The sequence below is a fragment of the Calidris pugnax genome, unplaced genomic scaffold (genome assembly GCF_001431845.1).
Source record: "Calidris pugnax isolate Ruff unplaced genomic scaffold, ASM143184v1 scaffold184, whole genome shotgun sequence".
Lineage (NCBI taxonomy): Eukaryota > Metazoa > Chordata > Aves > Charadriiformes > Scolopacidae > Calidris > Calidris pugnax.
Window position 1 is genome coordinate 148215 of NW_015090935.1, and position 21520 is coordinate 169734.

The 21520-nt window shown below is 45.8% G+C and overlaps 1 protein-coding gene across 1 annotated transcript in view; it reads right to left on the reverse strand.

Annotated features, from left to right (window-relative positions):
• LRRFIP1 (leucine rich repeat (in FLII) interacting protein 1) overlaps positions 1-21520 on the reverse strand; it is a 235419-nt gene that overhangs the window by 112511 nt on the left and 101388 nt on the right. Inside the window, exons 2-3 of the mRNA XM_014951710.1 lie at positions 18540-18626; positions 8397-8414 (exon numbers count right to left, since the gene is read on the reverse strand). Coding sequence (XP_014807196.1) covers positions 8397-8414; positions 18540-18626 — 105 coding nt within the window. The remainder of the gene's footprint in view (positions 1-8396; positions 8415-18539; positions 18627-21520) is intronic.

Genomic DNA, 21520 nt, shown 5'->3' on the forward strand with positions numbered 1-21520 from the left:
GGTATCATGGAGAGAAGAGCAGGCAAGACTGAGAAGCTCTCTGTGTTTCCATCCCAAACCCCACGGCTCTCCTTGGTACAACCATTTTGTGGCTCATCATTTCTTTGCAGGACATTGGGGAACTTCCCAATGAACTTGCATGTCCACCAGGCAGCAAGTTGTTCAAAGATCCCAACATCTTGTAGGGCTTTCCTTCCTCCCCAAACACGCGTGTCGCACCTGGGCTCGTTAAATTTGCCTTGACAAGGGGGACCGTATTGTTCCTGCGTAGAAGAAAAATCACCAGCCTAAAGCACAGGAATCAGCAAATGGAAATCCTGCTTCAAGAAGAATAATATGTGTTTTAGAAAAGAATTTAGATTATGTGCTTTGAGGTTCACGTATCTGTGGAAGAAACAAGCCTGCGCTTGCCAGCTTTCCTAGAGGCCTTGAGGAGGCAGGAATAGTCAAAACCTTAAGTAACGATCAAAAAAACAATGAGAAACCTGTTCTGTGTTATACTCTGCATTTAGCACTCGCTCAATGGTATTAATGTAATTTTACTTTCACCCTTAAAACTTCATTCAGTGTTAATAGACTTTGAACAAGCAGCTGCACGCTCTTTGATACTGTATCAGTTTATTCCCACTTCAGAGTTCTTCCTCCTTAAACAACAAAGTTATTTTCATGTGAAGGTCATCTTCATTTTCATCTTAACAGCTCCGGAGAGAAGACTGTCACGCAGCAGGATAGGCAGCAGGGTGCTCAATTAGCCCAAACTGTACCAGGACCTTTAAATGCTGTCAGTTTTGGGGTCAAATGGGAAAAAGGAGGGGCTCGCAGCAATCCCGTTTATCGGGAAAAATATTAGAAAATAAGTTTGCAGGCTAGTAATTTGAAAACAGGAAATAAATTCACTGCATTGCAGATTTAAATAGTATGCAAACGCCTCTCTGGAACAAGGAAAAGAAACAACGGTTCAAGAAGTGCTTCAAGCACATCCCTATGAGATGCTTTCCCTGCAAATCATCTCAGTCTGTGCTCAAATACATCTAATACCCCTATATAACGCCTCGTCAAACTGCACACAAGCGAAATATTTCCCTTGAACTACATGAAATTAAGAGTGAGCGACACGAACCGTTGTTTCTTCGGGCGTTACAGGCTCCCTCACAAGTGCTCAGGCTGATTCCTTCCAGGCAGAAGCGTAACGCGTACCACAGCCTGCTTTAAAATCAACTTTTAGGTACATCACCTCCTGAAGATGACCCCTGAAAACTGCATGAACTCCAGCTGGTCAGGATTGTGTACAAGATCAGAAGCTACAGATTATATCCTTTGTAGTAAATCAGGTCAGGTAAGGTCTCCTTAGGGGCTTTCTTTCCCCCCCAGAGATGCATTACAATTTCTAACACTGGAAACCAATTTAGAAAGAACACTACGAAAATGGAGAATCCTTTTCTCAAACATAAGAAGGATCCTTAAACATACTAATAATTTTTTTTAAGGTCTGCTGCTTCCTTTTCCTGCTCTCTGTTCTCCTTACTTTCTGACCTAAGCTTCTGAATTTGGTTTTGCAAAAGGGTGATCAGGAAATACCCCTTGCAGGACTTATTATGTCACGAGTTAAGTTCCACTTACCGTCTTCTCCTCCACCATTTAAAGTTACATAGCTTAATACCCCCAGAAGAAAAATGTTAATGAACACAATTGCCTTAAGACTATTTTTAATGTGCAATCTTTTAAACAGCATGTCTCACACTGGACTGAACGGGCAGCATTTGAAACCTCAGGTGTGTTTGTCCCCTCAGTCTCTTCCCATTTCTTTCTCTACGGTGACTCTTCTCTTCTGGACTGAATGGCTGAATGGGTTAAAGGAAGAAATGGTGCTTATCCATTCATTTGTTTTTTAGTTAAGAGGCTTTCGCCAGACTCAAGTTCCCTTCTACCCTGCAAAGTGATATTACAATTTAAATAATTAACGATGTTAATACCATTGAGAGAGAATTCCAGATCAGATTTGCTCACTAAGTGTCAGTGAAACTGCTAGACTTGCAAAGTGGCCAGGGGATGTTTGCGAGGCTAACCCACTTATCTTCTCATCCATGGCAGGACGCCGCCAGTAAACAACCTCCTCGTCTCCCAATGGGGCTACGTTTGTACCAGAAGATTAAATTAGCTCTTATAAAGGAGATTGATAACGAGCCTGTTGATCCACGGGCAGACAGTGAAACTTTGAGTCACCCGGTCCGCAGTCAGCTCCCCAAATAAACCACGGGGAAGATGTATTTGTTGGCAGATTTGATGGGGTTGGGATTAAAAACCAGCACACGTGATTCGAGTGGCTGTCTTCATAGACAGATGCACTTATGGAGAAGAAGAGCATTTCCAAGAAGCACATGCACTTGTAGGTCAAGCGAGTGAAACATGCAGTTCAGGCTGCTGGGGTGCCAGAAGCAAAACCAAACAGGCTGTGGCTTTAGGAAATGTTTATCAGTTCAGCAAGCAATGAGAATATTTCGAGAAAAAAGGAAATGTTCAATAAGGTAGATAACGGAAGGCTCGAAGACAGCTTTTCTCCCTCCCTGCAAAATCTCTTTGGAGCTATTTCTCTTTCTGGGTGCCACACATGCTGGAAGTACAGAGTGACCAAATATTGTAACGCAGAACCCAAAACTCTGTTGTTATGCAGTGAGTGACCTCAATTAGAGCTATTATCATCATCATCATCATCGCCATCATTTGAAACTATGAAAAGGAAACTGACCATAAAATGAGGTGAGAGAGGATTAAACAACATAAAAGCATTTATAATGCTTAGGTCACATTGGAAGAAAGGCCACACAGTTTATTTCCCCAAAGATTTTAGATTCAAACTCAGCATCCTCGATTCACTTCAGTGACCTTCTGCTACCAAAGTCACCTGAAAGCCATTCTTCCTGCTGGCACCTGTGAAGCCCTTGCCCAGCCTGAAATATTTGCAGCGATACCCTTGGCCTTCAACTCCTCTGTCTGTCTGGATCTTGGTGACACAGGGAGCAACCACGCTTCTCCTGCGACAGTTGCTTTGCCAATTTACTCTTCCACCCATTGCTTATTCTTTGCCAAACAGTCTGGAGGAAAAATTATATTCAGTGCCTGACCAGACACATTTTAACATGGGTCATCTTCTCCCACTCCCCTTTATTATCCACCCCACAAGACTGGGGGAGGGAATGGCATGGAAATATAAAGCCTGCGGTGGTTCTTCCGTTCCTAAAGCAGTTTTTTTTTCCCCCAAAATGTTAGCAAGGCTCACAAAGTGGGAACACACGCATGCAAACAAGAATGAAAGAGAGCAAGCCCTACCTTCTGAACTTGATAGATCTAGGGGAAAAGGGAAAGGAAAGAAACAAGGAAAGAAAAGCTAGCATGAGTGAATGAATAAATAGCAACGCAACGTTCCGGAGCTTATTCTAAAGGGAAAAAAAAAATTAAATCATTTATACACAATATACAGCAAAACACACATAGGAAGAAGTGCACATTGAAGTCCTGTTGAGGTAGGTAGGATGAAAGAAGTGTTTACATTCCAGGCCTCCTCTGAGTGCCCAGCTAAAATACAGCATTGCCCATTTTCATACCCCTTCGGCTCTCGGAGGCACACACAACGTTTGCTCCCAAGTCTTTGCCCCAGGCCAGAGCCAGGACCTCTTGGTTTTTTTTAATCCCCATCCTTCAAACTAATAGTACCCAAATATTCAGCCAGGATGACAGTTGTGCATCTACCATCACAACAAAAGAGAGGTTGGTAGCTGGTCTCTCCTCACAGGTGATAGAATGAGAGGGAGTGGCTTCAAGCTGCAACAGGGTAGGTTTAGACTGGACATTAGGAAAAAAATTCTTCACAGAAAGAGTAGTCAGACACTGGAATGGGCTGCCCAGGGAGGTGGTGGAGTCCCCATCCCTGAATGTGTTGAAGAGTCCTTTAGATGTGGTGTTGGGGGATATGGTGTAGGGGAGAACTTTGTAGAGTGGGGTTGATGGTTGGACTCGATGATCCCAACCTGATCCAACCTGAATAATACTATGAAAAGCAACAGGCAATAACTACAGAAAATCTATTCTTCTTTTAAAGACAACTTTTGTCCTTAGCTGACAAAGCACAGCTACAAAAGCATCAATGCTATACAGCTTTTACCCATGTAGAGCTTGTTAAAAGTCTCTGAAAATTTCTCCCGCATATATTGCCAGCATTGGAGAATCTCTGGAGGTTGCTTTTTCAATTTTTAATGTTTCCATGGAGTCTCACAGCATTTGCAGGCCCTAATAAATGCACTGCTGAGTCTACAAAGTTGTTCCACAGCCTTGAACCATTTTAATAACACACAAAAGCATTACAGCCACTCTAATACATCTGAATTTTGCTTAAGTGGAGAACAACCCTTGACTGATCGGCTTTGTAAATCCACGTGGTAACAGAAAACACGGGTTGTTTTTTCCTCTTGCATCTCTCCTAGGGTTTCTAAACTAAGAAATGCTTCTTGTTCAAAAACATGTAACCAGCTACACAAATCCAGAAGGAAATTGTAGCTTCATTCTCAGCACGTCTGCTGAACACCCAGCTTTGTATCTGTAGGAAACATATCACAGCTCTGGTCTGACAGCCCACAGCTGCCTTACTGCTTATCTTCCTAGGTGAGTACTGATGCTGAATAAACACCACCCCCAGCAGCCCTCTGCTCTGCCAGTCCAGCCCAGGGGGAATGGTACACTGCTCCAACTCCAAGGTTCAGCTGGTCAGCTGGCAGCAGGGTAGTCACTCTCCCATGTTTTGGGATATATTCAGCGGGTTCTTACCATGTACTGCTCTTCTGGGCCACCCCAGGTGATCCCAATCACAGAATCTTCATGGTTGGAAGGGACCTTTGACATTGAGTCCAACCATATACACACACAAAAAACCAACAACCCAACCCAACAATCTTGGGCACTAGAGCATGCCCTGAAGTGCCACATCTACACACTTCTCGAATACCTCCAGGGATGGTGACTCCACCACCTCCCTGGACAGGCCCTTCCAGGGCCTGACCACCCTCTCAGGAAAGTCATTCTTCCCAATATCTCTTCTAAACCTCCCCTGCCCCAACTTCAGACCATTCCCTCTGCTCCTCTCATTATTCCCTTGGGAGAAGAGGCCAACCCCCACCTCTCTTCAACCTCCTTTCAGGGAGTTGGAGAGGGCAATGAGGTCTCCCCTCAGCCTCCTCTTCTCCAAACTAAACATGTCCAGTTCCCTCAGCCTCTCCTCGTAGGACTTGTTCTCCAGACCCCTCACCAGCTTGGTGGCTCTCCTCTGGACGCACTCCAGCAGCTCAATGTCCTTCTTGTAGTGAGGGGCCCAGAACTGAACCCAGCCCTCGAGGTGAGGCCTCACCAGTGCCCAGTCCAGAGGCACCATCACTGCCCTACTCCTGCTGGCCACGCTTTTCCTGACACAGGCCAGGATGCTGGTGGCCTTCTTGGCCACCTGGGCACACTGCTGGCTCACGTTCAGCCAGCTGTCCACCAACACCCCCAGGTCCTTTTCTGCTGGGCAGCTCCAGCCACTCTGCTCCAAGCCTGTAGCGTTGCCTGGGGAAATGCTGGGAAGCAGAGAATACTTCTTTCAGGCATTGCCTCCATGGCCTGGTCAAGTTCCCCTTCTTGGTCGTGAAGGACAACTGCAGAATCCAGCTTAACAACTCGGAAACACTTCAGAGTTCTTCCTCCTTAAACAACAAAGTTATTTTCATGTGAAGGTCATCTTCATTTTCATCTTAACAGCTCCGGAGAGAAGACTGTCACGCAGCAGGATAGGCAGCAGGGTGCTCAATTAGCCCAAACTGTACCAGGACCTTTAAATGCTGTCAGTTTTGGGGTCAAATGGGAAAAAGGAGGGGCTCGCAGCAATCCCGTTTATCGGGAAAAATATTAGAAAATAAGTTTGCAGGCTAGTAATTTGAAAACAGGAAATAAATTCACTGCATTGCAGATTTAAATAGTATGCAAACGCCTCTCTGGAACAAGGAAAAGAAACAACGGTTCAAGAAGTGCTTCAAGCACATCCCTATGAGATGCTTTCCCTGCAAATCATCTCAGTCTGTGCTCAAATACATCTAATACCCCTATATAACGCCTCGTCAAACTGCACACAAGCGAAATATTTCCCTTGAACTACATGAAATTAAGAGTGAGCGACACGAACCGTTGTTTCTTCGGGCGTTACAGGCTCCCTCACAAGTGCTCAGGCTGATTCCTTCCAGGCAGAAGCGTAACGCGTACCACAGCCTGCTTTAAAATCAACTTTTAGGTACATCACCTCCTGAAGATGACCCCTGAAAACTGCATGAACTCCAGCTGGTCAGGATTGTGTACAAGATCAGAAGCTACAGATTATATCCTTTGTAGTAAATCAGGTCAGGTAAGGTCTCCTTAGGGGCTTTCTTTCCCCCCCAGAGATGCATTACAATTTCTAACACTGGAAACCAATTTAGAAAGAACACTACGAAAATGGAGAATCCTTTTCTCAAACATAAGAAGGATCCTTAAACATACTAATAATTTTTTTTAAGGTCTGCTGCTTCCTTTTCCTGCTCTCTGTTCTCCTTACTTTCTGACCTAAGCTTCTGAATTTGGTTTTGCAAAAGGGTGATCAGGAAATACCCCTTGCAGGACTTATTATGTCACGAGTTAAGTTCCACTTACCGTCTTCTCCTCCACCATTTAAAGTTACATAGCTTAATACCCCCAGAAGAAAAATGTTAATGAACACAATTGCCTTAAGACTATTTTTAATGTGCAATCTTTTAAACAGCATGTCTCACACTGGACTGAACGGGCAGCATTTGAAACCTCAGGTGTGTTTGTCCCCTCAGTCTCTTCCCATTTCTTTCTCTACGGTGACTCTTCTCTTCTGGACTGAATGGCTGAATGGGTTAAAGGAAGAAATGGTGCTTATCCATTCATTTGTTTTTTAGTTAAGAGGCTTTCGCCAGACTCAAGTTCCCTTCTACCCTGCAAAGTGATATTACAATTTAAATAATTAACGATGTTAATACCATTGAGAGAGAATTCCAGATCAGATTTGCTCACTAAGTGTCAGTGAAACTGCTAGACTTGCAAAGTGGCCAGGGGATGTTTGCGAGGCTAACCCACTTATCTTCTCATCCATGGCAGGACGCCGCCAGTAAACAACCTCCTCGTCTCCCAATGGGGCTACGTTTGTACCAGAAGATTAAATTAGCTCCTATAAAGGAGATTGATAACGAGCCTGTTGATCCACGGGCAGACAGTGAAACTTTGAGTCACCCGGTCCGCAGTCAGCTCCCCAAATAAACCACGGGGAAGATGTATTTGTTGGCAGATTTGATGGGGTTGGGATTAAAAACCAGCACACGTGATTCGAGTGGCTGTCTTCATAGACAGATGCACTTGTGGAGAAGAAGAGCATTTCCAAGAAGCACATGCACTTGTAGGTCAAGCGAGTGAAACATGCAGTTCAGGCTGCTGGGGTGCCAGAAGCAAAACCAAACAGGCTGTGGCTTTAGGAAACGTTTATCATCTCAGCAAGCAATGAGGAAAAAAGGAAATGTTCAATAAGGTAGATAACGGAAGGCTCGAAGACAGCTTTTCTCCCTCCCTGCAAAATCTCTTTGGAGCTATTTCTCTTTCTGGGTGCCACACATGCTGGAAGTACAGAGTGACCAAATATTGTAACGCAGAACCCAAAACTCTGTTGTTATGCAGTGAGTGACCTCAATTAGAGCTATTATCATCATCATCATCATCGCCATCATTTGAAACTATGAAAAGGAAACTGACCATAAAATGAGGTGAGAGAGGATTAAACAACATAAAAGCATTTATAATGCTTAGGTCACATTGGAAGAAAGGCCACACAGTTTATTTCCCCAAAGATTTTAGATTCAAACTCAGCATCCTCGATTCACTTCAGTGACCTTCTGCTACCAAAGTCACCTGAAAGCCATTCTTCCTGCTGGCACCTGTGAAGCCCTTGCCCAGCCTGAAATATTTGCCCCCTTGGCCTTCAACACGTCTGTCTGTCTGGATCTTGGTGACACAGGGAGCAACCACGCTTCTCCTGCGACAGTTGCTTTGCCAATTTACTCTTCCACCCATTGCTTATTCTTTGCCAAACAGTCTGGAGGAAAAATTATATTCAGTGCCTGACCAGACACATTTTAACATGGGTCATCTTCTCCCACTCCCCTTTATTATCCACCCCACAAGACTGGGGGAGGGAATGGCATGGAAATATAAAGCCTGCGGTGGTTCTTCCGTTCCTAAAGCAGTTTTTTTTTCCCCCAAAATGTTAGCAAGGCTCACAAAGTGGGAACACACGCATGCAAACAAGAATGAAAGAGAGCAAGCCCTACCTTCTGAACTTGATAGATCTAGGGGAAAAGGGAAAGGAAAGAAACAAGGAAAGAAAAGCTAGCATGAGTGAATGAATAAATAGCAACGCAACGTTCCGGAGCTTATTCTAAAGGGAAAAAAAAAATTAAATCATTTATACACAATATACAGCAAAACACACATAGGAAGAAGTGCACATTGAAGTCCTGTTGAGGTAGGTAGGATGAAAGAAGTGTTTACATTCCAGGCCTCCTCTGAGTGCCCAGCTAAAATACAGCATTGCCCATTTTCATACCCCTTCGGCTCTCGGAGGCACACACAACGTTTGCTCCCAAGTCTTTGCCCCAGGCCAGAGCCAGGACCTCTTGGTTTTTTTTAATCCCCATCCTTCAAACTAATAGTACCCAAATATTCAGCCAGGATGACAGTTGTGCATCTACCATCACAACAAAAGAGAGGTTGGTAGCTGGTCTCTCCTCACAGGTGATAGAATGAGAGGGAGTGGCTTCAAGCTGCAACAGGGTAGGTTTAGACTGGACATTAGGAAAAAAATTCTTCACAGAAAGAGTAGTCAGACACTGGAATGGGCTGCCCAGGGAGGTGGTGGAGTCCCCATCCCTGAATGTGTTGAAGAGTCCTTTAGATGTGGTGTTGGGGGATATGGTGTAGGGGAGAACTTTGTAGAGTGGGGTTGATGGTTGGACTCGATGATCCCAACCTGATCCAACCTGAATAATACTATGAAAAGCAACAGGCAATAACTACAGAAAATCTATTCTTCTTTTAAAGACAACTTTTGTCCTTAGCTGACAAAGCACAGCTACAAAAGCATCAATGCTATACAGCTTTTACCCATGTAGAGCTTGTTAAAAGTCTCTGAAAATTTCTCCCGCATATATTGCCAGCATTGGAGAATCTCTGGAGGTTGCTTTTTCAATTTTTAATGTTTCCATGGAGTCTCACAGCATTTGCAGGCCCTAATAAATGCACTGCTGAGTCTACAAAGTTGTTCCACAGCCTTGAACCATTTTAATAACACACAAAAGCATTACAGCCACTCTAATACATCTGAATTTTGCTTAAGTGGAGAACAACCCTTGACTGATCGGCTTTGTAAATCCACGTGGTAACAGAAAACACGGGTTGTTTTTTCCTCTTGCATCTCTCCTAGGGTTTCTAAACTAAGAAATGCTTCTTGTTCAAAAACATGTAACCAGCTACACAAATCCAGAAGGAAATTGTAGCTTCATTCTCAGCACGTCTGCTGAACACCCAGCTTTGTATCTGTAGGAAACATATCACAGCTCTGGTCTGACAGCCCACAGCTGCCTTACTGCTTATCTTCCTAGGTGAGTACTGATGCTGAATAAACACCACCCCCAGCAGCCCTCTGCTCTGCCAGTCCAGCCCAGGGGGAATGGTACACTGCTCCAACTCCAAGGTTCAGCTGGTCAGCTGGCAGCAGGGTAGTCACTCTCCCATGTTTTGGGATATATTCAGCGGGTTCTTACCATGTACTGCTCTTCTGGGCCACCCCAGGTGAACCCAGATCCCAATCACAGAATCTTCATGGTTGGAAGGGGCCTTTGACATGGAGTCCAACCATACACACACACAAAAAACCAACAACCCAACCCAACAATCTTGGGCACTAGAGCATGCCCTGAAGTGCCACATCTACACACTTCTCGAATACCTCCAGGGATGGTGACTCCACCACCTCCCTGGACAGGCCCTTCCAGGGCCTGACCACCCTCTCAGGAAAGTCATTCTTCCCAATATCTCTTCTAAACCTCCCCTGCCCCAACTTCAGACCATTCCCTCTGCTCCTCTCATTATTCCCTTGGGAGAAGAGGAACCAGCTACACAAATCCAGAAGGAAATTGTAGCTTCATTCTCAGCACGTCTGCTGAACACCCAGCTTTGTATCTGTAGGAAACATATCACAGCTCTGGTCTGAAAGCCCACAGCTGCCTTATTGCTTATCTTCCTAGGTGATATAAATAATAAAGAATAAAGACCACCCCCAGCAGCCCTCTGCTCTAGGAGTCCAGCCCAGGGGGAATGGTACACCACTCCGACTCCAACCTTCAGCTGGTCAGCTGGCAGCAGGGTAGTCACTCTCCCATGTTTTGGGATACATTCAGCGGGATCTTGCCATGTACTGCTCTTCTGGGCCACCCCAGGTGAACCCAGATCCCAATCACAGAATCTTCATGGTTGGAAGGGGCCTTTGACATGGAGTCCAACCATACACACACACAAAAAACCAACAACCCAACCCAACAATCTTGGGCACTAGAGCATGCCCTGAAGTGCCACATCTACACACTTCTCGAATACCTCCAGGGATGGTGACTCCACCACCTCCCTGGACAGGCCCTTCCAGGGCCTGACCACCCTCTCAGGAAAGTCATTCTTCCCAATATCTCTTCTAAACCTCCCCTGCCCCAACTTCAGACCATTCCCTCTGCTCCTCTCATTATTCCCTTGGGAGAAGAGGCCAACCCCCACCTCTCTTCAACCTCCTTTCAGGGAGTTGGAGAGGGCAATGAGGTCTCCCCTCAGCCTCCTCTTCTCCAAACTAAACATGTCCAGTTCCCTCAGCCTCTCCTCGTAGGACTTGTTCTCCAGACCCCTCACCAGCTTGGTGGCTCTCCTCTGGACACACTCCAGCAGCTCAATGTCCTTCTTGTAGTGAGGGGCCCAGAACTGAACCCAGCCCTCGAGGTGAGGCCTCACCAGTGCCCAGTCCAGAGGCACCATCACTGCCCTACTCCTGCTGGCCACGCTTTTCCTGACACAGGCCAGGATGCTGGTGGCCTTCTTGGCCACCTGGGCACACTGCTGGCTCACGTTCAGCCAGCTGTCCACCAACACCCCCAGGTCCTTTTCTGCTGGGCAGCTCCAGCCACTCTGCTCCAAGCCTGTAGCGTTGCCTGGGGAAATGCTGGGAAGCAGAGAATACTTCTTTCAGGCATTGCCTCCATGGCCTGGTCAAGTTCCCCTTCTTGGTCGTGAAGGACAACTGCAGAATCCAGCTTAACAACTCGGAAACATTAATTCCTATTCCTACAACTGCCTGGGGGATAACTGAGACCCACATTTGAAGCCAGCATTCCCATACACTGATCACCTCACTTGCACACTGACTCTGACCTTTTCCTTCTCCGTTGCATACACAGAGCCCCTTTCATCCATACACAGAAGCCAACCACCACCAGTTCAGATGTGGCCATTACCATGTAGCTGTTTAAGCTTTATCTTTCCCCAATGCCATTGTTTCACCCAATGCTTTGAGGCAACACCATGGAAGTCTTCCTTTCCAAACCCCAACACTTCAGGCTCGGCACAGCAAGTGCTCCTGTTGAGCACAAAGCCAAGAATACACTGATCACCTCACTTGCACACTGACTCTGACCTTTTCCTTCTCCGTTGCATACACAGAGCCCCTTTCATCCATACACAGAAGCCAACCACCACCAGTTCAGATGTGGCCATTACCATGTAGCTGTTTAAGCTTTATCTTTCCCCAATGCCATTGTTTCACCCAATGCTTTGAGGCAACACCATGGAAGTCTTCCTTTCCAAACCCCAACGCTCCAGGCTCAGCACGGCAAGTGCTCCTGTTGAGCACAAAGCCAAGACACAGGAGAGGTCTTGTGTCCAGGACCCAGATTGCCAACGGGTAGGACAACAACAAGGCCCTTGTCCAGGGCCAGACACCGCAGAGGGTGGTGGAGGGGGGTATGGGGACAAAGCCAAGTGCGTCACCGTAGCCGTTCCAACTTTTCACAAAAAAACCTGGAATTTTTTTGGCCAATTGTCAGCTAAGTGGCACGACAACAGCTCTGCTCCAAAGTCACTTATCTCTCATCGGTGTCCTGCCCCGGCTTAGATATAGCATGTTACAGGAAAAAAAAAATCAAACACCTTTAAACAATAACCTCTATTCAGGAATGCCCCCCGCGAAGAGCTTAACACAGTCGACAGATATCTAAGCAATCAAATGCCTTAAATAGCACTTTCCTGTACTACAATATGACACCCAAAAAAACCAAAAAAAGCATTTTATCCACAGTATTAGCAGCGGACAGCTTTCCTGGTTTTCTCATCATATGAGGTTTCCCACAGAAGTAAAGTTTTTTCTTAGAAATAACTTCTGAACAGGACAGAACAAGGCAGTGAAGCACGGGGAGGTGGCAGCAGAAGGCAGAAATCCTACTAAAAACACCTTCAACATTGTCCCTCTTCAGATATTCCTGCAAATCTTCACACTGGTTGTGTAAGAAAGACACAGCTTAACCATCAGAACCCTCCTTAATTTCTTCCCTGCGTATGCTAACACCAAGTTCAATAGCCAGCCTCTCCCTTCCCATTCAAGCCATGAAAATTCTGCTTTTCTCTAGTTTTTTGTATGCTAACACCAAGTTCAATAGTCAGCCTCTCCCCTCCCATTCAAGCCAGGAGAATTCTGCTTTTCTCTAGTTTTTCCTGCTCTGCCTGGGATTTTAATCAGCTCCAAACAATCTCAAATGCCAGCTGTGCCACGGGACCCCCTTACAGACACCAAATCCTAGGAAAGGAAGAAGGGGCTTAAGTCACAGTCAAAAAGATGGGTGAGCACATCAAGAGCGTTTGCAAGTCATTAATTTGGCTTTAGTATATTTAGTAATTTTACTACGTGCTCAAGGAACTGACATAGAAAAAAAAAATAAAAGAAATTCACAGTAGAAAGTACTGGCAACGTACTTTATTCCCAAGAAATATGAATACAAAGGAGGAAAAGTGTGTGCAAATGAATGTGCTGGTACAGAACGAGTTTCCAAAACAGCAAAGCCAAGTTTTGTGCTGTATCCTTAAAGCTAGAGCTGAAAATGAAGTTAAGAGACAAGCACAACGCTCTCACATTGAGCTGAACACACAGGCTCACCTGCTGCATGAACTGGCAAGCAAGAATCTTGTCTTGCAGATTAAGGAGTGGGAGGAGATCATTCTCTTTTCACTCCAGGCACTAATATCAGCTTAAGTTGTGGTCTCCAAGTGTCAGTCCTCGAAAAGACATTTAAAGTCTTGCCAGCAGAACACACAGAAGGTTACTCCTACATAAAACGTTCTCTGCAATTAGCCCTAATGCTGCAGCTTTTATGTGTCTTGAAGCGTTGCTGTTAAATATTTCTTGGGGAAAAAAAGGCTTTAGGAAAAAAGAAAAAAAAAAAAAAAACCAGAAAAAAAATCCTTCTCTCCATTTTGCCTGGTAGCCCCACAAGAATTAACAATTTGTCACTCAGAAAAAAAACTGAGTCGACAACTCCTGACTTGCTCTTCTGCATGAATTAAAAATAAATATCTGAATGCACACAAGCATTTGTCAGGGCACCAAACACATGTCTACAGGCCGAGCCAAACGGACCAACTTTAGACCCTGCAACTGTAAAGCCAAATGTTTAAAGACCACGGCAGCACGATAGGGTAAAAAACACAGTGATGGGTCCATCACAGGACCCATCAGAGGATTCCCACCAGCCAGGTGGGTACCAGTGGTATGGAAACAGGCAAGGGAGCACTACCATCTATTATAATGATAATTCAGCTTACAACTGGGTGGGTACCAGTGGTATGGAAACAAGCAAGGGAGAGACTATCATCTATTATAATGATAATTCAGCTTACAACATGCACTAGCATTGCCATTGCCTCATGTAACAGCTCTCCTCTACTGACCTATGCATGGAAACATACCAGAAAAATCTACTGTGACCTCCAGATTAATTATTTACACCTTTGGTGGATAACAACAGCGGAGCAGCACAGAATAAGTCAGAAACATTCAAGCAGTTACTTTTTTTAGACCTGTGCCCTTCTTAGAGCCTCATGTCCAGGAACCCCTTTCTCTACTAAATCTATAAATATTTATAAATATACGCACCTGTATATGATTCAAAACTGACCATTACCCTCATCTTCATAAATCAGCATACATCAGATCACCATTCTTGTGCTGATTTTCTTTCTTCACCTTCAGAAAGCAATCTACCTGCACTACTTTCCTGTTAAACTTGTAGTCCTCACCTTCCTCTCCTTGAGAAAAAAAAACCAAACTAAAACAAACCCAAAACCCAGGACCACCCACAACGGCACACTTCTCCTTCTTTCTGCTGCCAGGTGATGAGATGATACCGCCTCTGGAACACCACCTGCAATCCTGCCCCACCACAGTGTGGGGAAGGAGCCTTCCCCAGCAACTTTCTCACGTCTCACACTGCAATTCTCACAATCACAGAACCATACGGGGTTGGAAGGAACCTCTGGAGATTGTCCAGTCCAATTCAGAGTGTCTTCTCCCAACGTGGGGCAGGAGCCTTCCCCAGCAACTTTCCCACGTCTCACACTGCAATTCTCACCATCACAGAACGATACGGGGTTGGAAGGGACCTCTGGAGATCACCTAGTCCAATTCAGAGTGTCTTCTCCCAAAAACCCATCTATTTCTGCCATATAGTTTCTCCAGCTATGGTTCTACTACAGCAGCGTGTTGCTTCACGTTAAAGCTTCCAGAAGAAGGCTTAAGGGTCACCTTATATTTCAAGCCACGTTTCCTAAAGCTGTCCCTCCCAGCACACAGCCACGAGATGAACAGTAGTGGCCACAGGCAAGAGGTACAACAGCCCGAGCAAGGGGGTGACCCCCCCCAACCCATGCAGCAAACACCTTCATCATCATCTAAAGCCAAGCTGTCCACCATGAGCTTCTTGTTGCATGCTCCTTTTGAAAGGATCTTAAGAGAGACAGGGAACTACTGGAGAGAGTGAAGGATCTTAAGAGAGACAGGGAACTGGTGGAGAGACGCCAGCGTAGGGCAACAAAGATGATGGAGGGATTGGAGCATCTCCCTGATGAGGAAAGCCTGAGAGAGCTGGGGCTCTTCAGCCTGGAGAAGAGAAGGCTGAGGGGAGACCTTCTCAATGCTGACAAGTGTCTAAAGGGTGGGCTGAGGGAGGATGGAGCTGGACTCTTTCCAGTGGTTCCCAGTGACAGGACGAGGGGCAACGGGCACAAGCTGGACCATGGGAAGTTCCACTGCAATGTGAGGAAGAACTTGTTTGGGGTGAGGGTGGCAGAGCCCTGGCAGAGGCTGCCCAGGGAGGGTGTGGAGTCCCCTTCTCTGGAGATCTTCAAGCCCCGCCTGGATGCTCCTGAGTGATGTGCTCTGGGCAGCCCTGCTTTGGCAGGGGAGTTGGACTGGATGATCTCTAGAAGGTTCCTTCCAACTCCAACAATCCCGTGATTCCATGATGAGAAATACAATTTTAAATTTCCAAAGGAATAAACTATGCAGCAATTTCTGCAGCCAATTACGTGTGCTACATGAAATAATTTCTGCCAGAAGAGCTCGGGATGATGCCGTGCAGCCCTCACCGTTTGCCGATGAGCTCTACCACACAATTGTGACTAATTAATCTTTGGTGTGCTCTTCACAAACAGCCAGCCTACAGAACCAGCACAGGGCATTTTAATAGCTTTCCAACGAAGAGGCAGCTCATTCTACCTACAGCAGCATTCATAAGATACAGAACAAACAAACAAAAAAATTTAAAAAAAAAAAATCTGACACCTGGTGCTTTTGCATTGACATTTCTTTTGCCATGACAAGCAGAACATTAGCTAAAACACGTATGTAGACTGATGATGCAAAAGTCAACTAACGTTTTAAAATGAGGAAAATGAAGCACGTTAAGAAATGACATTAATACTAGATGGTGGGCAGATGAAAAGCCAATTTCCAGCCCAAATCCATATCATTAAAAAACCCTACTTCACTGCTATCAAAAGCTATACTGTCACGCTTACAGCTTGTGATGGTAACATCTGGAAACTTTTAACCCAAACCAACAATATAAATATATTCTCAAGTAATCCATGCTCCACAAGAAGCCTGTAAGGGCATGTACACTGCTTTAAGCATGAACACGTACACACACATGCAATAAATTTATTTATTGCTTTAACTCCTGAAACAGGCTCTGAAAAGCCTTCTGAAGTAGTAAAGCAAGTGCTTTAAGTTCTGGTTATTCAACATGCCAAGAGCAGGAAGGTGCTATTTATTTCTCTGCAAAGTAAATGAAAAATGAAGCTAGCAGACAACCAGCTGTACAGACACCAGTATCACAGTACGTTCTCCTCCAAGGAAGGGGTAGGTGCCAAATCTCTCGTGTTGACCACTGCTTGGGATTTGCTATATTTATGTTTTCTTTTTTTATATCTACAAGGTACTTGAGGCAATGAAAAACTTCCCGCAGCCATCCTTACCAACTCTACCTTGCATCTGGGGGCTGAAATTAAGCTATATGAAAAAAAAAAAAATTACAGAATATCCAAGCTTGCAAAGTATTAAATAAACGTGTAGTCACATTCTGTAATTTACAACAATGAATTACAAAACAGATTGTAGTGATTATCTGGCTTCGTTTTCACTGAATTTAGTATTTCAGAGCAACATCACTATTTCTCTCTATACAAAGATGTTTTCACAGATTTTTCAGATCCCTAGCTCTTCAGTGACTAACTGCACAAGCACGCACACAACCTTTAGTTTTCATACCAAAAATTTCAGTTTACTAGGCCACCCTTTGCGGCATCAGCTTCTAATCTTCAAGGGGGTCATCAGATGCATCAAAGTTCTCTGCAAATTAGACGGTACCACCCCCGTCAGGTGCCCTGACACCCCTATTTACTTTGCTGCCCAAACAAAACACCCGGTGGTTGTTTACCATGGATCTCCCAAAGGCTGCTCGGCGAGTCCCATCAACTCAGGCTGTAGGCACAGCAGGAAGCTTGGCAGCACTGACACTTATCTGCACTCCAGACCTTCCAACTGCAGTCCCGTTTGCAAGAAGCATCCTTCAAAAAGCAGCAGCCACAGCAGTAAAATAAAAAGGTTCCTCTCTTCCACAAGCACTGTGCTGGCAGCAACGCTCCTCCGTGGCTCTTACTCCTGGGGTGTCTGGGGGTTCATCTAACCCGGCTGCAGCTACAGGGAGCTCAGGCACATCCAGACGTGCCGCAACTAGAGGAGCACAAAGCTGAGCCTGGGCAAAGTGCCCAAGTGCTTCTTCTGCAGGAGGGTTCTACTATCACATCCCAATTCGCTGTTTAAAAGCGAAACTGAATCTTTCTCTGCACCCTGAAGCGCCGATGTAGGTTTATTCTTAACTACGTGTTCCCATACCCGCCCCCAAAACTCCTTCTTTCTTCCCTTTCCTTCAAAATCTATTTGAAAAAAATTAAATTATGATTGCTCTTACACCTACCCTGCTGTCTTACTAAACGCACACCAACACATGCAAGTTTTAAGCCTTTCTGTTCTCATCACTGGTGCCACCCCATGCTTACAACCCCATTCCAATAGCACTGCTTTTAGCTTCCAGACCTTCAAAAACCAAACGCTGCTCTCCGTTTCTTGGAGCAGAGAGAACAACATCTACTTACAGCTCCTACTTACCACACACAACGGGAGCAGAACAAGCCTTTTTGGCCTTGACAGTCAGTCCTAGATGGGAAACCCACCATCTCCCACACACTGATGAGCAGAAGCACAGTAATTTGATGGTATGCAACAACTAGCTCTTCCAGACTTTGGAAAAGACCACACCAGGGGTGTGATTTGCCAAATTCAGTTTCTATCATTACTTCTGCCGACAGCAGACCATCATTTGTACAAACAGGGGCGACCACAACGCCAGCTTCACAGCAACAAAGCAAGACAACTTGCAAGGGAAGAGTCATACAAGGGCCAAGAGTCTTCCATATTCATCAGATTTCTAACGAAGCGATAAGAATCCATCCCCCCCAGTGCACACGGAAACAAACTGCACACTTCAAAGGGTACTATTAAACAACGATTACTAAGTCACCCCCAGTGTTTTCTGTGAATAATTACACTGACTTCACCAAGATAAAAATTGTTGCTCCAATCCCAATTTTTTTTGTTCCAGGCTACATCCCACACGGGCAACGAACTGAGTCGCATCAGCTCCACACAGACTATTAACATTTCAGACGAACACAGATTAACCCTTTGTTCCAGAACCTCAGATTACATACGTAAATATTCAGGAAAATGAGATTATGAAAACAACACCCCCCCAGAGCCTTGGACATACCTCTTTCTGCTGCCTCTCCAGCTCTTTCATGCGGATCTCCCGTGCCTCTGCCCGCGCCGCTCGCTTCGCCGCGAGTCTTGCTTCAGCCTGCAAAACAGCAACACAGCAATGAAATGAAAAGCTGGACAATTCTTCCCAAAACGCACCGGTTAAGCAGGGCAAAAAAGAAAAATAAGGAGGTGAGACTCGGCGAGACTGTAAACTCATCCGTAGGAGTTAATTCCCTACTACAAGTCCTGGCCCTGCCTTCCGTAACTTGTTGTGCTTCACGGGCGGGTAATACACCCTTGTGTAGGCAGTACCCTCAGTTAGCAGTTGTGTTTAATTACTATTTGTGTGGATAGAGAGGAAACAGCAAGATTTAGTGAAGAAAGGCAGGTTTTGCTCTCCCCCCACCCCCCTCGCGGCGCAGGTTGTTTTTCACCCATGAATTAATTTGACCAACAGTAAACACATTTTGTGCCCTTTTTTCCTAACCACTGATGCTGGGCTCAACATCCATGGGCACAACAGGCAGGTAAACACCCCTATTCAGCAGGACTATGCCCCATCAGGGCTGAAACCATGGAGAAAAATGCACAAACTCAAGAAAAAAAGGTCTCCAGACATCCATGATCAAGTCCAAACCTCTCCGGTGTGGCCGCTTGCCAAGAAGGGGCCTCTTGGGAGGGAGCTTCCTCTTTTCAGCCCAGGTGGAGATGCTATACAGTAATATTTTTAATATTCTGCTTTTAATTGTGGGCAAAACCAGTTAGTCGTATAGAGGAAAAAAAAAAAAAAAAAAAAATCGCGGCGCAGGTTGTTTTTCACCCATGAATTAATTTGACCAAGAGTAAACACATTTTGTGCCCTTTTTTCCTAACCACTGACGCTGCGCTCAACATCCATGGGCACAGCAGGCAGGTAAACACCCCTGTTCAGCAGGACTATGCCCCATCAGGGCTGAAACCATGGAATCACAGTAATACCAAATCACAGCATCTTCATGGTTGGAAAGGACCTCTGAGATCATCAAGTCCATCCATACACACACACACAAAGAAAAAAACCCAACAACCTCAGACACTAGAGCATGCCCTGAAGTGCCACCTCTACACGTTTCTTAAATACCTCCAGGGATGGTGACTCCACCACCTCCTTGGGTGCCTGACCACCCTCTCAGGAAAGTCATTCTTCCTGATATCTCATCTAAACCTCCCCTGCCCCAACTTCAGACCATTTCCTCTGCTCCTGCCATCATTCCCTTGGGAGAAGAGGCCAACCCCCACCTCTCTCCACCCTCCTTTCAGGGAGTTGGAGAGGGCAATGAGGTCTCCCCTCAGCCTCCTCTTCTCCAAACTAAACATGACACAATAATACCAAATGACCGAATCTTCATGGTTGGAAAGGACCTCTGAGATCATCAAGTCCATCCATACACACACAAAACCCACCCCCCAACAACCTTGGACACTAGAGCATCCCCTGAAGTGCCACATCTACATGTTTCTTAAATCCCTCCAGGGATGGTGACTCCACCACCTCCCTGGGCAGGCTGTTCCAGTGCCTGACCACCCTCTCAGCAAAGTCATTCCTCCCGATATCTCATCTAAACCTCCCCTGCCCCAACTTCAGACCATTCCCTCTGCTCCTGGCATTAGTCCCTTGGGAGAAGAGGCCAACCCCCACCTCTCTCCACCCTCCTCTCAGGGAGTTGTAGAGGGCAATGAGGTCTCCCCTCAGCCTCTCCTCATAGGACTTGTTCTCCAGACCCCTCACCAGCTTGGTGGCTCTCCTCTGGACACGCTCCAGCACCTCAATGTCCTTCCTGTAGCGAGGGGTTTACAGAAGCACACAGAAAATCAGAACACCAACGCTTTCACCAGCAGTTGTAAATAGAAGGAAAACCAGAAAAAAAAAAAGGGGTAATTTCTTTTCCCTTTTGTAAGTGTATTTGCTGCTCAAACTTGCGGAAAAGAGCCACAACCTTCAAAAGTACAAAACACGGGAAAAAAAAGCCAAAAAAAGAATAGAGTTAACAGAAAAGACTAAGGAAAACCAAGCACAAGCTGGTGTATGGGAGGACCAGGAGCACTGCAGCGCTCTAGATCTTAAGTCCTCACCAACAATAACAAAATCCAAAATACACAGGCACTAGGTTCATATTTGAGTTCGCATCATCCACCTTCTACAAAACCCCACCACAAACAGCCCCCAATCCCTGAATACTGCTGTCGTTCAGCCACCAACATCCTCCCCACTTTTACTGCTTTATCCCTCCATGTGAGTTGGTAGGCAGGCAGCACCCCGCTGTGCAAATATGGTCTCTTAACATGAGCCCAATTTTCAATTCTTGCAACACAGGCAACTTCAGCCTGAAAAAAATTACTTGTAACAACAGAAAAACCTTCTCAGAGGATAAAAATGCCCACGGCAGAAAGAGAAAAGAGTTGGTGTTGTACAGAGCACTGCTGTCTTCAGTGCGTTGCCTGAGTTTTGGGTCCAGCCCTCTTCAATATATTCATCAACGCCCTGGATGAAGGGATGGAGTGTGCCCTCAGTAAGTTTGCTGATGATACAAAACTGGGAGGGGTGGTTGACATCCCAGAAGGCTGTGCCACCATACGGTGAGACCTGGACAGGCTGGAGAGCTGGGCAGAGAGGAACCTCATGAACTTCAACAAAGGCAAGTGTAGGGTGCTGCACCTGGGGAGGAATAACCCCCTGCACCAGGACAGGTTGGGGCTGACCTGCTGGAGAGCAGCTCTGTGGAAAAAGACCTAGAGTCCTGGTGGACAATAGGATGACCATGAGCCAGCAATGGGCCCTTGTGGCCAAGAAGGCCAATGGCATCCTGGGGGGCATCAGGAAGAGTGTGACCAGCAGGTCAAGAGAGGTCATCCTGCCCCTCTGCCCTGGGGAGGCCCCATCTGGAGCAGTTGTGGGCTCCCCAGTTCCAGAAGGACAGGGAACTGCTGGAAAGAGGACAGCAGAGGGCTACA